Below are 13,469 nucleotides of genomic sequence, written 5' to 3'. Positions count from 1 at the left end.
TGATGACTCTCTGCCAATATTGGTTTATATGCTTAACTTTCATCAGCCAGGTTAAAGCAATATGTAACATAAATGTCCTTAAAATGAATATACTTTAGACTGCCTGCTGCAGTGAATAGCTTAACCTACTTATCCAAACTATTCAAAGCACATTAGAAATTGAAAATCAAACTTCTGAGGGGAAAAAACCAACTGAATCTGCCTTTTGTCAGAAGGCAAGACAAGTTTAAATCTTATAGTTTTGTGGTAGCTCTACCAGATGCCTCATTTTTCATTATTTTAAAATTATCACAGCAGATAATTTTAATGGTATTAGCTGTAAACATAACAAGCCTCCTCTTTAAACTGAAGTTGGCCTGAGCTTGCTACGTGAAGTGATTGATGCAAGTGATCTCAGAATGAACTGGCATCAAAACACACAGAAAAATGTGACATGTGGTGCAATTCTGCAATTAAAACTAATCTGAAATAAAAATACATGCAAGCCCACCCACCCGCCCTGAGATACAGCAGTGGACTTTTATCAGTTTTGAGGTTAAAACCATTTTTCACTTACTTTGCTTCTTCATCTCTAGCAACGAGCAGAGACATGTGATTAGAGGCTGATGCTGTTCTCAAGATGTCAACAGCCCTAGAAAGGGGCAGAAAAAGGCCAAATAAATATACCAGGGTGTAGGCAAGAAGTAAGCAGTGCTAGAAGAGCAGGAAAATGGACAAATTGCTAAGGTAGTTAATAATTTTCATGGCCAGGTACAAAGAAAAGAGCTTGGCAGCAGCATAACTTAAGTGAGTGCCAGGGAATGGAGCAAAACACAGGCTGTGGTGCATCTGCTGACAGCAATAAACTGGGACTGACCTCTCTTTCCCCCCCCTTCTGTCCCCATCCCTCCTGGGGGCACTCTGCTGCCTTCCTGAGCCTCCCTCAGGATTAACAGCCCAGCCCAATAAAAGCTACTGCTCAGGAGTGCCTGGCTCAGAATCTCCCTCAGCAATACACATAGCAATTTTCCTTGGCATTTTCAATCTCCATCTCCAGCACTGAAAGCTGCACTGATCTCTACAGATCCAGCTACAAAAACCATCTACAGCTTTTTCTTTCCCCTTCATTGTGCCATTACATGATTGCTGCCCCCATTTACATTCATCAGTACAGAACCAGCAGATAGCTGTATTAACAGCTTCTACTGCTCTTTTCACACACATTCTGTAATCTGTGTCATTAAGAAACCAGCTGATTCTGCTGTTACAGAAGCATATAAAGTCCTTCACTTTTCTACAACAGTTTTGCTGAATTAGATTTACAGGACAAATTACTTGTGAGTTGAACTCCAAAGATCTCATGGGAGCTGTGCTCTTCAAGTCACTGACAGTGTCCAAAAGAATCCATGTATAACATTCCAAGCTCCAATGAACATTCAGGAATCAGTACCTTTCATTTGTTACTCCAACCAGGTTTTCTCCATTGACATCCAGAATTAGGTCCCCAGTGAGCAAACGGCCTTTAAATGAAACCAACAGTGACTGATGAACCAACAAGAAAATGGTGAACATATTGTATAAAACCAGGTATTAACCCAGGACTTTTCCTTTCAATTTTATGTGACTTAATGCATTAAACAACTTTATGACTCCTGGCACCTGATCTTAAGTAAGACAGATAATTGAGATAAGACTAGAACCTATAATCAGTCTTACTAACAACAGAACAGCCAGTAAAACTAACTGTCATTTAGCTATTTGTATTATTTACACACAGCATAAATATTTTTGAGACTAGAATTTATATTTTACAGTCTTAAAGTTTTACTATATTAAAGTAAACTAAAACCTCAGAGAACCTGACTAAACCATACTATTTTAAATATCCTTACCCACAAAGTAAAATAAAGACTTCTTCTGACAGCTTTTTATATGCAGTGTATTTGTAGCCAAAAAAGTTAAAATTACTTACTATCTACGGCAGCCACCCCCCCAGGTAGAATTCTCTTTATGAAAATCCCATAATCTTCTGCTGTTTGTGCCCGATAACCTCCAATAATTTTAACTCCTGAACAACAAACAAAAAGACAAAAGTGAAAAACTGGTTATTCCACCTGTGGTTGGAATTGGTTATTCTATTGTGCTAAATGTATTTGCAGTCAAATCCATGAAAGCCAAATAAACTTTCCTGATGCCAGGTATGAGCTGGCAAATGTGTTTTTAGGTTTGATTTACTCAGAATAACAGAAGGTGCAATCTCAGTTACCTAATCCATTCTGGCAATCGGAGAAAGAGATGCGGTGAACAGCTCGATTAATTCCATGAGGGCCCATGATGGTCCTATGGAATAAAATAAAAGGAATTAAGTTACAGAAATGAGACAGAGCTATATTAACAGAAAATAAATGACAGTGACTGTGTTTTCAACTCAAATACAAACCCAAACCAACTTTCTCCACTGACAACTTCATACTGTTTGGTATCTCGAAGCCACCATCTCCCCAGCCAAAACTCAATCTGTTCATCACAAATATCAGATGCAAAGGTACAATAAATATACAGAATTTACTTCCTTTTCCCCCAAAGCACTTCAGGCTTTGAACTGTGAATCCCACTTTGTGTAATAAAAAGATTGTGATTAAATACAAAAAAAATTCCACAAGCTGGTCCACCTTTTCTTACCTTTAGGCAAGAAAAACACCAGTTTTCATTAGGTAATGAATATTTGAACAAAAGCACACCTAAGCCAGTGCATGAAATTATTTCCTAAGATATCTAAAATATAATTTTTTATATTTATGGACATAATATTTTCCCAAATCTCCTAATTTCTTCACTCAACATTGATTTCTTTCTCTGTTGTAAAAAAGGTTTCTTTCCAAACTCTTTTGCCTGATCCTCTGTGTACCTTCCCACCCCAAGGGAAAATAACAGGATGGCACTTGGAATTGTCTAAAGGCAGAGAAATATTTTGATGGCAGTTGATCATGAAACAGCATTTTAAAAGAATACAAAGTAAAATTAGAGCTTTGAAACCTGAATTTACAGTTTCATCAGACCCATGACCAGCACACTGCTCTGAGAACGCAGAGTATTAAGAATGGAAATAAATCCAGATTACCCTTTACCAGGTTTTATTTTCATGTAGATGAATTATGGGTAAAAAAAATGTTAGTTATATTATACGTCCTCTGTCCTTTCACTGCAACATTTCTGGAGAAGACCCAGCAGATCTCTTCTAGAAAAGAGCAAAAGAACCACAGAGGTTTTTCTGCTTTGACCTACATATTGTGCTACATTAGAGAGAGAGCTGTATTTTCTAGAGGGTCCTAGTGAAATGGAACAACAAGAATTCATTAGCAGGGTGGGAAAGAAGATCAAAGTGGAGGACACAGTGACCCAAATCCTTCCACACAACCTAATCCAGCACACAGCCTGAACTCTATGCCTGAAACTGGGTACATCTGCAAAAGCCAGAGTACATCATTAAAAGGTGCTGTGCCAGAAGGAAGACAGAAGTCCAGAAGTTTCAAATGTTCTAAAAATTCTAGCACTGGCCAAGAGATCTGGCTTCTAAACATCTGCTGTTCTTTTGGTTTTTAGAAGAAAACTGAATGGGATTTTTTTATTGAAGGATAAGCACTAGCTCTGAAAAGCAACAATTTCCCAAAACCTCCTATTTCCAAGTATTTGCAAAATTAGCTTTTGCTTTAGAAAGGCCGGCCACAAGAAGAGACCTAATAATTCTAATAACCTTTAGAAACAAAAGTAAACCTATGCTTCAAGCACTATATAATTTTCACTGTCGTGTTTCTTATTTTAGCCTGTTTCACAAGCTAAAAAGAAATAACAAAACCCAGTGTATTTGGTGTGTGTTTGACAGGACTGCACATGACCATACCATGACATGTCAGGGCATAAGGTATCCTTTGTAGGGCTAAAAGTGAACCAAACTGCTTTTACTTAATCACAGCCTGAAAGGAAGAACAAATCCCCAAGCCCAACATTTCTTTAAAAATATCCTTTGGACAACCTCCTACTCCTTGACAAGAACAAAGTATCTTGCATTACTACCCAGTACTGTCACTGCAATTATCCCACAAATTTGTTCTGAGGCTGAAGGACAGCATCCTAGTCATGCTTTGTCCTGACTTGTCTCAGTCTCTGAAATCTTAAACAAGGTACACTGATCTTTAAAATAGGCAATTATTCAATTTTTTTCTCTCTTGCCTTTTGAACTACTGCTATTGGTTTTGCTCTGCCATTCCCTCTCAGCAGTTTTCACATGGCAGTTTTTTTGTTAAAATTAAAAAGCAAGAACAAAAGTTACCTCAGCCTTGCACAAACCGACACTGAGGTTTTACTTTCACAAAATCTGAAAAGATCAAATCTCAGACTTTAAGTCTGAAGTTTAGAGTTTGCCAGAAATTGTAGAACCTCTTTATATACTAGCATATAAAATAATGAAATATGATCAAATCTAAGAACAGGACAATTAATAGGAAAGTATCTACATTTCCAGAAGTAACTGGCAATACTTTCAAAAGAGAGATGCTAACGAAACTATAATGGATTCTGACAAAGAGGACACAGAGAACACACAACTAATCATTATTTTTAGTCAGTGGAGAGGAGTAAGATATCTCTGAAACACTGGAATTGTGATGCTGCCACCTACAATTAGAAAGAGCTGACACTTTGGACAGACAACTTTTACAACTTTTACTCCGGTCTGTTTAAACCTCTCCAATACATGCAGTTTAAAATTTATTTTATCACATAAAAGTAAAGACAAAGATTTTCAAACGCCCCAAATTTGTTAAACATATCACATCTAGTTGACTTTCAGTATTAGGGGATTTTTTCCCATATAACATAGGTCTTCAAGTCAAGCTACTTGTCATAGTCATAAAATAAACAGAGCTTTAACAATTTCACTGTAAAATGACTTGGATTGAGCAACCATCCAACATTTATTTTATGTCATCAATTTCAGTATTCGTGAAATGTTAGAATATTTCTCCCAGAGCTTTAGAATCATGCTTAACAGTATAAATAAGGAAACAGCCTTCTAAACCAGTTGACAGTAGTAACAAAAAAATTCGATGATTTTTGCAGAAAAAAGATGAAAGTTAAATAATCTGATGTTGCTACTCATTTTTTGAGGTCAGGCAAAAGTACCTGTAAGGGAGGTTTTAGCACATAGAGAAGATGCGAGACAAGAGATGAAATAAACAAGTAAAACTCACCAAAACGTACACTATAACCTTCTTATACTAAAAAATACTAAACTCAACACTCCAGCTGAAGTCCTGGAATGCTAACAGACTAAGTGTGCAACATTTCATGTAAATGCTGCAGTAAGGGCAATTAAAATGAACCTGCTTCTATTACTTTTTAGCAGCATACACAAAGAAGTTCAACAACTTTGGGGTTTATTTCTTTTAGTACTTATCAGAACATACAGCTCCAGATATTCTTCTGTTCTCTATTCCTGAGAAGTTAATAATCATTTATGTGCACAAAGAAAACATTTACCTATGTTTATCAACGGGAGAATAATACACTTTACTCACAAAACACGTATCACTTGACACACAAAAATCTAAATTATAAACTCTGGCTGTTGATGAAAAGAAGCTGAAAATTATCAGCTTTTAAATGATCTTTCCTGTACTTTGCCCAATTACAGACTAGAGCAATGCCCTCAGAACTGAATGGTTCAGCATACCAGTATAAGAGAGAGAGACCATCAAAACGCTCTGGTTCATCTTCAGCCCCTGGAGAAAGCAAGGACATCCTTCAGCACAGCAGGAAAAACAAGGACAAGGCAACCAAAACACACTGGAGGTTCCCAGTTCAGCTGGATAAAGGTTGTGAGCAGGATGATTTCTGCTAACAACTAAAAAACCCAAACACAGAGCTCCAGCTGAGCGTTCTGCCTACTTAATCTCCTCTGAAAGCCTCTGCGTCACACGCACTAATTCACCTAGAGAGGTAATGCTTACTTTTTCTCTTTGAAATGGCCATTTAGAGCAACTTTAAAGACTGATAAATGCAAAGGGGAAAATTTACACCACTGTGATTAAGCAACCTAGACCCAGCAGCCAAAGGCAAATGCAATGATTAAAAGCAACTTATTTCCTCCTGTTCTTCTAATAATTTATTTACATGCTCCCTGCAAACAAGGTCAAAAGCAGTAACTCATGACCTTTCTAAAGCAATCTTCCTAGCAGACTGCATTATGCACAGCCACACAAAATGGAAAGCCAACAAAGCAGACAGGGAGCATTAATGAAACAAATGCCATTATGCTATTACTTTTCATTCTCAATCATGGGACTGGCTTGTACCATGATCTAACTTGATTTTTAGACTTTCAAGATACAGTGGTCAAAAATCAACACAGAACCCGGGTTATTTATTTTCTCTAGAAATGTAAGCTGACATGTACTTTGATGACAAAACTGTCAAATTTATGTCATTACCCTGGGAATAATGTAGTTTAAGAAGTCAAATGTATCACCCCTTTCCCAGAGGTCAGATCCTGTGATAGGATACTCGATCTTGCAGAGAGATGCACATTTTCAGAAATTCTGAGCATTGACACCAGTTTGGTTAATGAATGTTTCCTTCCAGGCTTGCCTCAGAAGTACCCCTACTACTCCCCCTCTCTCAAAAGATCATAACAAGACTTCAGCTTGAAATGAAAGCCTACTACCCTGTGTTCACTGAGGGCTTTAAGTAGAAAGGTGAATCCTCTCTAGCCAGGAGCAACCCTGTGATCAGACAGCATCTGTCAGGTCTGGAGGTGCAGCAGGAGGGCTCGGCTATGCCAGGAATGCAAAAGCTTATCTCAGGCATCTTTTTTTTTTTTTTAAAGCTGCAGTGACTGTGGTTTCATTAGCAAATAATCCTTCTAGAGAAAGGATCCCTTTGCTGAGAGACAACATGCTGAACAGTGTTCATAGAGAGTGGTCAGTCCTGAAAGCCTCCAACACACACAAAGAAGGGGCAGAGTGACCCACCACAGATTAAGGAGCAGATCAGAGATGGAAATGGGAACATAAAGCAGCCTTCCTAGTTCCCAAATAGTGAGAAGGCCCACTGGCACAGTGATCACATCCATCCAGAGATTAAAATTTGCCCCTTTGCAGCATTTCCTCAGTCAGCTCACTCTGCTGCTGTTACCAGCATTACAGAAAAGCCACTGATATTTTAAGTCTCATATCAATTAGATTTGCTCTAGGCAAGGTTACAGAAGATAAAGTACCAATAGATTTTCTCCAATAAAACAACCTCTGTTTTATTAACAACTTAACACCAGTGGAGTTCAATTTGTGGCATCAATATCAGGAGCATCTGTCAAAATACATCACTCAGACTAACCAGTGTCACATTTTCTGCTATAGAAATCCACCTTTTGCTCAAGGCTCTCCAATTTCCTTGTTAAAGAGGAAAAAGTTATTTTGATTAAACCAGACATGACAAACTTCTACACAATTTAAGCAGATATAAAGTAGTATTACCCTTATTGCTCTCATCTCATTAGAGTTATTACCAGTAATACATGACTTGTTGAGAAGATTGTTCCTCCACTCCTTCCAAGTAAACTGTGCTTTGTTCAGCTTCCTGAACTCATCCCCAAGGCTTCTATCCCTCTTTACCTTCAAATTCTGTTGCTGTGCTGCTTTTAATGAATGACAGCATTACTGCTTCTCTTGCAAGTGCTCTGCCTTTCAAGCATGGGCTCAGAGAAACACAAATTACTTTTTACTTCCAGAAAGATCTAGGAAAATTGCAACTCAAAACTCCATGAAATTTAGTATAAATAAGTAAGACTAAATCTTCAAGAGTTGTTATTTGTTGTTAAATAAGATTAATTTCCAAGCAGCTGGGAAACTATTCCATTCTGGCAACATTTGTAATTACAACTTGTTTTTCCCAAGGGAAGTTTTGCAATGCTTTAGCAACTGAAATGGATTACATGATAATTTAGAAGATGACAAAAAGATCTGCAGAATCTTTGGAAGTTCGATTCACAACATCTTTTTTGTTATGAATAAACCAAAGGCCTTCCACAAAAATCCTATACAAATCCATTATACTACTGTAGCTTTTCAGCTTCACCAACCTCAAATTCAGATTTTAAGGACCGTGGGCAAAGGAATGCTGTATCATACAGCATGGATGAGCACTCGATGTGATCCATCCAAACCCACTCATTATTCAAAATACATTCTGCTGATTAGGCTATAAAGTTTAAAAGAAAACATAAGTCATTATACAGCAACTGTTAAGCCTAAAAAAAGCTTGGGCAACATTGTAATTTTGGAGAAGCATGAATGGTTTGAGGCTAAGCCCCTGCACAGAGAAGAAAGGTATGATTTAAAGTTCAGGTAAACCTCAGTTAACATATAACCAAGTCCATTCTGGGAAGCATCATCTCCTACAAGAAATAAAAGTACAGAAAATTACAGCCTGCCATCAGCATGCAGCTGAAGTGCAGTTTTAGGTGCCTTTCCTGTTCATCTCTAATGTGAAAAATCAACTTTGGAATACAGTGAGCTAAAAACTACTCATCTTTCACATGACTCTAGCAAGCCACAGCTGTCTGAAAGATGTATCTTTGAGATCACACACCCTGAATTTCCATCAGACAAGCAGAGTTTTGGCTTCTCCAGGTCCCAGTAAAAAGCAAGTTAGCTTTTTTAATGTTCTGTGGTTTTTCTTTTCTAACCCATCAAGTTATTTAAGAGGTGGCATAATTCTAAATCTATGTTAATTTTTTTTATTTTTCTTCTGAATACTCTTTGCTGGATTCTATTGCACAAGTACAGCAAACATGGTAAGTCCAGCAAGAGCTGCCTGTGCCTGGTTTTAATTCTGGTTTTGATGACAGCATTGGCATGGTTATTTGGCAATTTGGAGAGGGTCTGGAGTTACACTTTTCAATCATGACTGAATCCATGTTTGACATTTAGAATGTGATCCAACTCTTAGTGGATAAGACTATGTTTCTTAGAATGAACATATTTTTTTATATCCTGTGACACTGGTAAAAATATGATGGTTCCTAAGTACTACATATAAAATATTAAAGGCATAGAGACAGAGTATTCTGAAAAACTAATGCACTGTAATACAAAACCCCCAGTCTTATGCTACTGCAGGTACCCCAGATGTTATCCACTATATGCAAGTATGTTTTCATAGTTCAGAAGCAACAGATTAAGAAATCTCTATGCAGGATTTTATCTCTACAAAACTAGTTCTAACCAAGTGCAGATTAAATTAATGAAAAGCTTAAGGGACAATTCCTCCCTTAAAGTGTAAATTCACTGGTGTTGGTGTCAACTTTCCTACAGTGTTACTGCAGACTGCTTTAATATGCAAGTTATTTTTCTTTAAGTCTTCATCAAGACTAATGACACGGCAAAAATTTTAATATTATAATCCATCAATTGTATTTCTGCATCTAGGGAAAAAAAGTACTTACTCCTTCTCTGTATTTGTGAGGGGATCTGCACTGGACATCTTCTTAGAAGCACTACTAAAATAAAAGTTCAAAGGAAGAGTTCTGACATATGAAGAAGAGGCTTCTACCCAGGATCAAAATCTTCTAAAATAGGAAAAAAAAACAGATTACAATTCTAGGATTATGTAACATAAGTGCTAAAGGCAAAGACAATTCTTTTGGTTTTTTTTTCATTTAAAGTTACTTGGAAAGGGAATGGTGTTTTGTGTGTCTTGTTGTCTCATGGTTTTTTTTTTTTTTTTACTTACTCTCTGGTATTTAGTGTCTCTGAACTTCTCACACAATGTACATGGAACAGGCCAAAACACACAAAATGAGTTTACATACCACTAATGTAGCAAAAGCCTCCAGAAATTCACACTGTATTTCTATTAGTACATACAACAGGTTGACAGGAAACACAACCCCAGATGTACTGAACTACAATAATTTCATAAACTGCTAAAAAAGCATTAATGCAAAAAATATCCATTTGTATCAGCAGCAGGAAATCTTCCTGACCTTGTGCGGTGCACGGCTGAACCCTCACATGCCACAACCCAGAACAGGAATTATTTCCAAAACAAGAGGGGCAAGGAACTCTCCCAACACAAAGCAAAGCCAGTTCAGGTGCTCCTGGCACCAATGTCACCCCACAGACCCTGGCCAAGATACAGCAGAACCCCCAGGTGCAGTGTGAGCCTCCACAAAACCACTCCAATTCCTGCATGTCTGTACTTCTTGGGTGAAAAAGATGTTAAATCCACGCTGGAATGCCACAAATGCTCCTGCAGCAAACATTTTCAGGTTTTGCTCACTGAAGAGCCAAAAAATCATCTGAAGACAGGGGAAATAACACAGTATGGCTACACTGAGCCTGTATCATTCTCTTATTCAATATGGAAAATGAAGTACCAGGAGCTGCCAGTCTTTGTGTAATTCACCTTACTGGAACCACCACAGAAGAGGTACATAGCTCTAAAGCAGTAAATACAAGTAATGCTACAGCAAAGTTTATTACAGTGCGTGTGAAAAACTATTGTTTGTGAACTTGCCCCACTTTGCCCGTCCTCAGGTTACTGCTGTTTACTAACAGCGCTCGCTACCTTTGCAGAGTGTCAGTATCTCTGCCTGAACAAAACCAAATCCCTAGAAATGAAAATAACGAGAAGCAGAGCACCGGAGGGGGAAAAAAAAAAAAAGGAACAAACAAAATAACGAGTGTTAAGTGTCTACAAAAGGGAGAAACTGCAGGCCCCGGAAGGACCACCCGGAGCAGCCCCGCACTCTGCCTGAACAAAACCAAATCCCTAGAAATGAAAATAACGAGAAGCAGAGCACCGAAGGAACAAACAAAACAACGTGTTAAGTGTCTACAAAAGGGGAGAAACTGCAGGCCCCGGAAGGACCACCCGGAGCAGCCCCGCACCCAGCGTCCGCCAGCGCGGAGCCACCTGAGGGACACCCAGATACCTGAGGGACAACCAGATACCTGCGGGAGCCGGGTGATCCCTGCGGTACCAGGCACCTCCGGAGCGGTGAACCTGCGGGAACACCGCCGCTCCCGGTGGTCTTTCGGTGCCACTCCCGTCCAGCACAGCCCAGCCGGTGCGGGACCGGAGCCGCGGAACCCCGCCGGCCTGTGGGCTACTCCAGTTACCTCGTACACAACCTGCGCCCGAGCCGTCCCGCTGCCGGGCGAGGAGGGGGCGGCTCCGCCGGGACCCCCTCACTCAATGCGCTCTGAGGGGGCGCAGAAGGCAAGGATGCGATGGCGGCTCGGCCCGCCCCCGCCCTCTACCTTCCCTCTTTCTCCTCCTCTTCTCCTGCCCTGTTCCCACCCCCGTCCCGCCCTATTCCCTCCCCGTTCCCCGGCCGCCCGTCCCGAAAGCCCTCGCGCTGCGGCCATGGCGCTGTGCGGGCGGGGCTGGGCGCGCTGTGCCCGCGGGCTGCGGCTCGGGGCCTTGCCGCGGCCCGGGCTCTGCGGGGCCCGCGGCGTGCGGGGCTCCAACCCCTTCACCCGGCAGCAGGAGGAGGAGTGGCGCCGCCGGAACCGCTCGGCCGTGGGCTACATCGCGGCGGCGGCCGTGGGCATGGTGGGGCTGTCGTACGCGGCCGTGCCGCTCTACCGCCTCTACTGCCAGGTACGGGGGGCCCGCGGCCGGCGCCGGTTCCGCGGGCGCGGGGCCCTCACTGCCCTTCCCTGACAGGCCACGGGGCTCGGCGGGACGGCGGGCACGGGGCGCGGCGCGGAGCAGATCGAGCGCATGGAGCCCGTGCGGGACCGGCTCATCAGGGTCACGTTCAACGCCGACACGCACGCCAGCATCCAGTGGAACTTCAAACCGCAGCAGAGCGAGATCTACGTGAGTCGCCGCCTTCCCCCCGCGCGGAGCCGCGGTCACGGCTGGGAGAGGCCTTTAGGGTCACTGCAGCCACAAAACAGCACCCACAGCAGGTCCGGATCCCCTTGAGCAGCTCGAGGGATGGGCACTCCACCACCTCCCTGGGCAGCCCTTTCCAAAGCTGATTACACCAACAGTGGAAAATGTTTCTAATGTCTAATGGCAGTCTCCTCTGTCTCATCCCAAGGCCGTTTCCTCGGTGCTCTCAGCGCAGGCAGGGCAGAGGGGCTGATCCCCAGCTCCTGTTGGCAGTAGTTCCAGAGAGCAGTCATGTTCCACTAGAGCCTCCTCTGCTTTGAGACTGAACAACCCCAGACGTGTTCTCTAGAACTTCCACCAGCTTTGTTGCCCTTTGCTGGACATGCTCCAGCACAGCAATGTCCTTTTTACAGGACATTGTGTGTAGCTGTCCCTCTGCCACCCCATTAAACTATGGAAAGTTATTGAAACTATAGTTATGTATATACTTTATGGTATATACATCACATGCACATTGTACATACACCATAAAAGTGTGCGTGTATATATACATATATACTTAAAAATATACAGTATAACAGTATATCTAAATCTGTACTGTTTCTCCTATTGCCCTGTCCTTATAGGAACTTTTTCTTACTATTTAAAAAAATCACAAATTAACTTTTCTGTTTCAAATTAGTTCTCAAAATAAGGAGTTGTGCTTCGTAATAGTTTCTGAGTCCAGTACTGAAAGAATAACCTCAGAAATTAAATGCACACCATATCTAAATCAGCATATTAAAAATGCTCTGTGTGCTGTTGAACTGCTGAGGATAATAGAAGACTCAGGCAAAATGGGTAAGATTAAAAATACACAGAACAGTATTGAAGCTTTTAATTTTGAATATAGGTAAATTGCATGTAATCAAAAATATATGTGAAATAACCAATTTGAAACAGTAATAGAGAAAATTAATTCTAGATAAAGTCTAAATAACTTGGTTTGAGGGGTGGAGGGCTGCAGTGAATTAAAAAAAAAAGAAAATCACTGTACAATTATGTTATACAGGTGGTACCAGGAGAGACTGCACTGGCATTTTATAAAGCAAAAAATCCTACTGACAAACCAATAATTGGAATCTCCACCTACAACGTTGTCCCCTTTGAAGCAGGACAGTATTTCAATAAAATACAAGTAAGTGTGAACAAAGCAAAGATTGCATTTTCCTTTACATAAAAGAAAATGGTTACCCATAAATTGCATTTTAATCCTGGACAACATTCTTCATATGCCAGCATTTTAAGAAAACACCTTTTTTTTCCAAATGATAAAGTGCATCAATTCATTCTTAGCTTTACTGCCCTCACACCAAGCTGCTCATCCCATCAGAGTGGCTCCAAAATCTGTTGTTATCACCACTCTGAGGGCAGGCAGAATGATGTGAGCTGGCCTGGCCCCTTGACACCTTTACACACTTCATTAAAAGCTAATATTTTTTTTTTCCTATATCACCACACTAACAAAATTGCTATCTTGTTGCTCATCTTATTGATCCTTCCCAGGATTTTAGGGGTGTAAAGGGAATGAGAGTTTATTTGAAACCATT

General features: G+C 40.7%; 2 protein-coding genes across 6 annotated transcripts in view; one reads left to right on the top strand and one right to left on the bottom strand.

Annotated features, from left to right (window-relative positions):
* STXBP4 (syntaxin binding protein 4) overlaps positions 1–11,278 on the bottom strand; it is a 64,835-nt gene extending 53,557 nt beyond the window's left edge. Inside the window, exons 1-6 of one of the 5 annotated variants that reach the window (XM_039716064.1) lie at positions 11,157–11,278; positions 9,479–9,601; positions 2,246–2,319; positions 1,952–2,047; positions 1,430–1,499; positions 557–631 (exon numbers count right to left, since the gene is read on the bottom strand). In XM_039716064.1, the coding sequence (XP_039571998.1) occupies positions 557–631; positions 1,430–1,499; positions 1,952–2,047; positions 2,246–2,319; positions 9,479–9,516 (353 nt within the window). In that variant the 5' untranslated portion in view covers positions 9,517–9,601; positions 11,157–11,278. Of the gene's footprint in view, positions 1–556; positions 632–1,429; positions 1,500–1,951; positions 2,048–2,245; positions 2,320–5,710; positions 5,779–9,478; positions 9,602–10,988 lie in introns of those variants that run through there. The other 4 variants (XM_039716065.1, XM_039716063.1, XM_039716066.1 and 1 more) reach the window with 4 other exon arrangements.
* The window catches only part of LOC120505485 (cytochrome c oxidase assembly protein COX11, mitochondrial), a 2,664-nt gene continuing 447 nt past the window's right edge, over positions 11,253–13,469 (top strand). Inside the window, 4 exon segments of the mRNA XM_039716070.1 lie at positions 11,253–11,368; positions 11,370–11,640; positions 11,707–11,862; positions 12,932–13,057. Of these exon segments, the coding sequence (XP_039572004.1) occupies positions 11,268–11,368; positions 11,370–11,640; positions 11,707–11,862; positions 12,932–13,057 (654 nt within the window). The 5' untranslated portion in view covers positions 11,253–11,267.

Source organism: Passer montanus, unplaced genomic scaffold, assembly GCF_014805655.1.
Source record: "Passer montanus isolate IOZ18808 unplaced genomic scaffold, ASM1480565v1 scaffold35, whole genome shotgun sequence".
NCBI lineage: Eukaryota > Metazoa > Chordata > Aves > Passeriformes > Passeridae > Passer > Passer montanus.
This window is presented reverse-complemented; position numbering and strand designations above follow the sequence as displayed.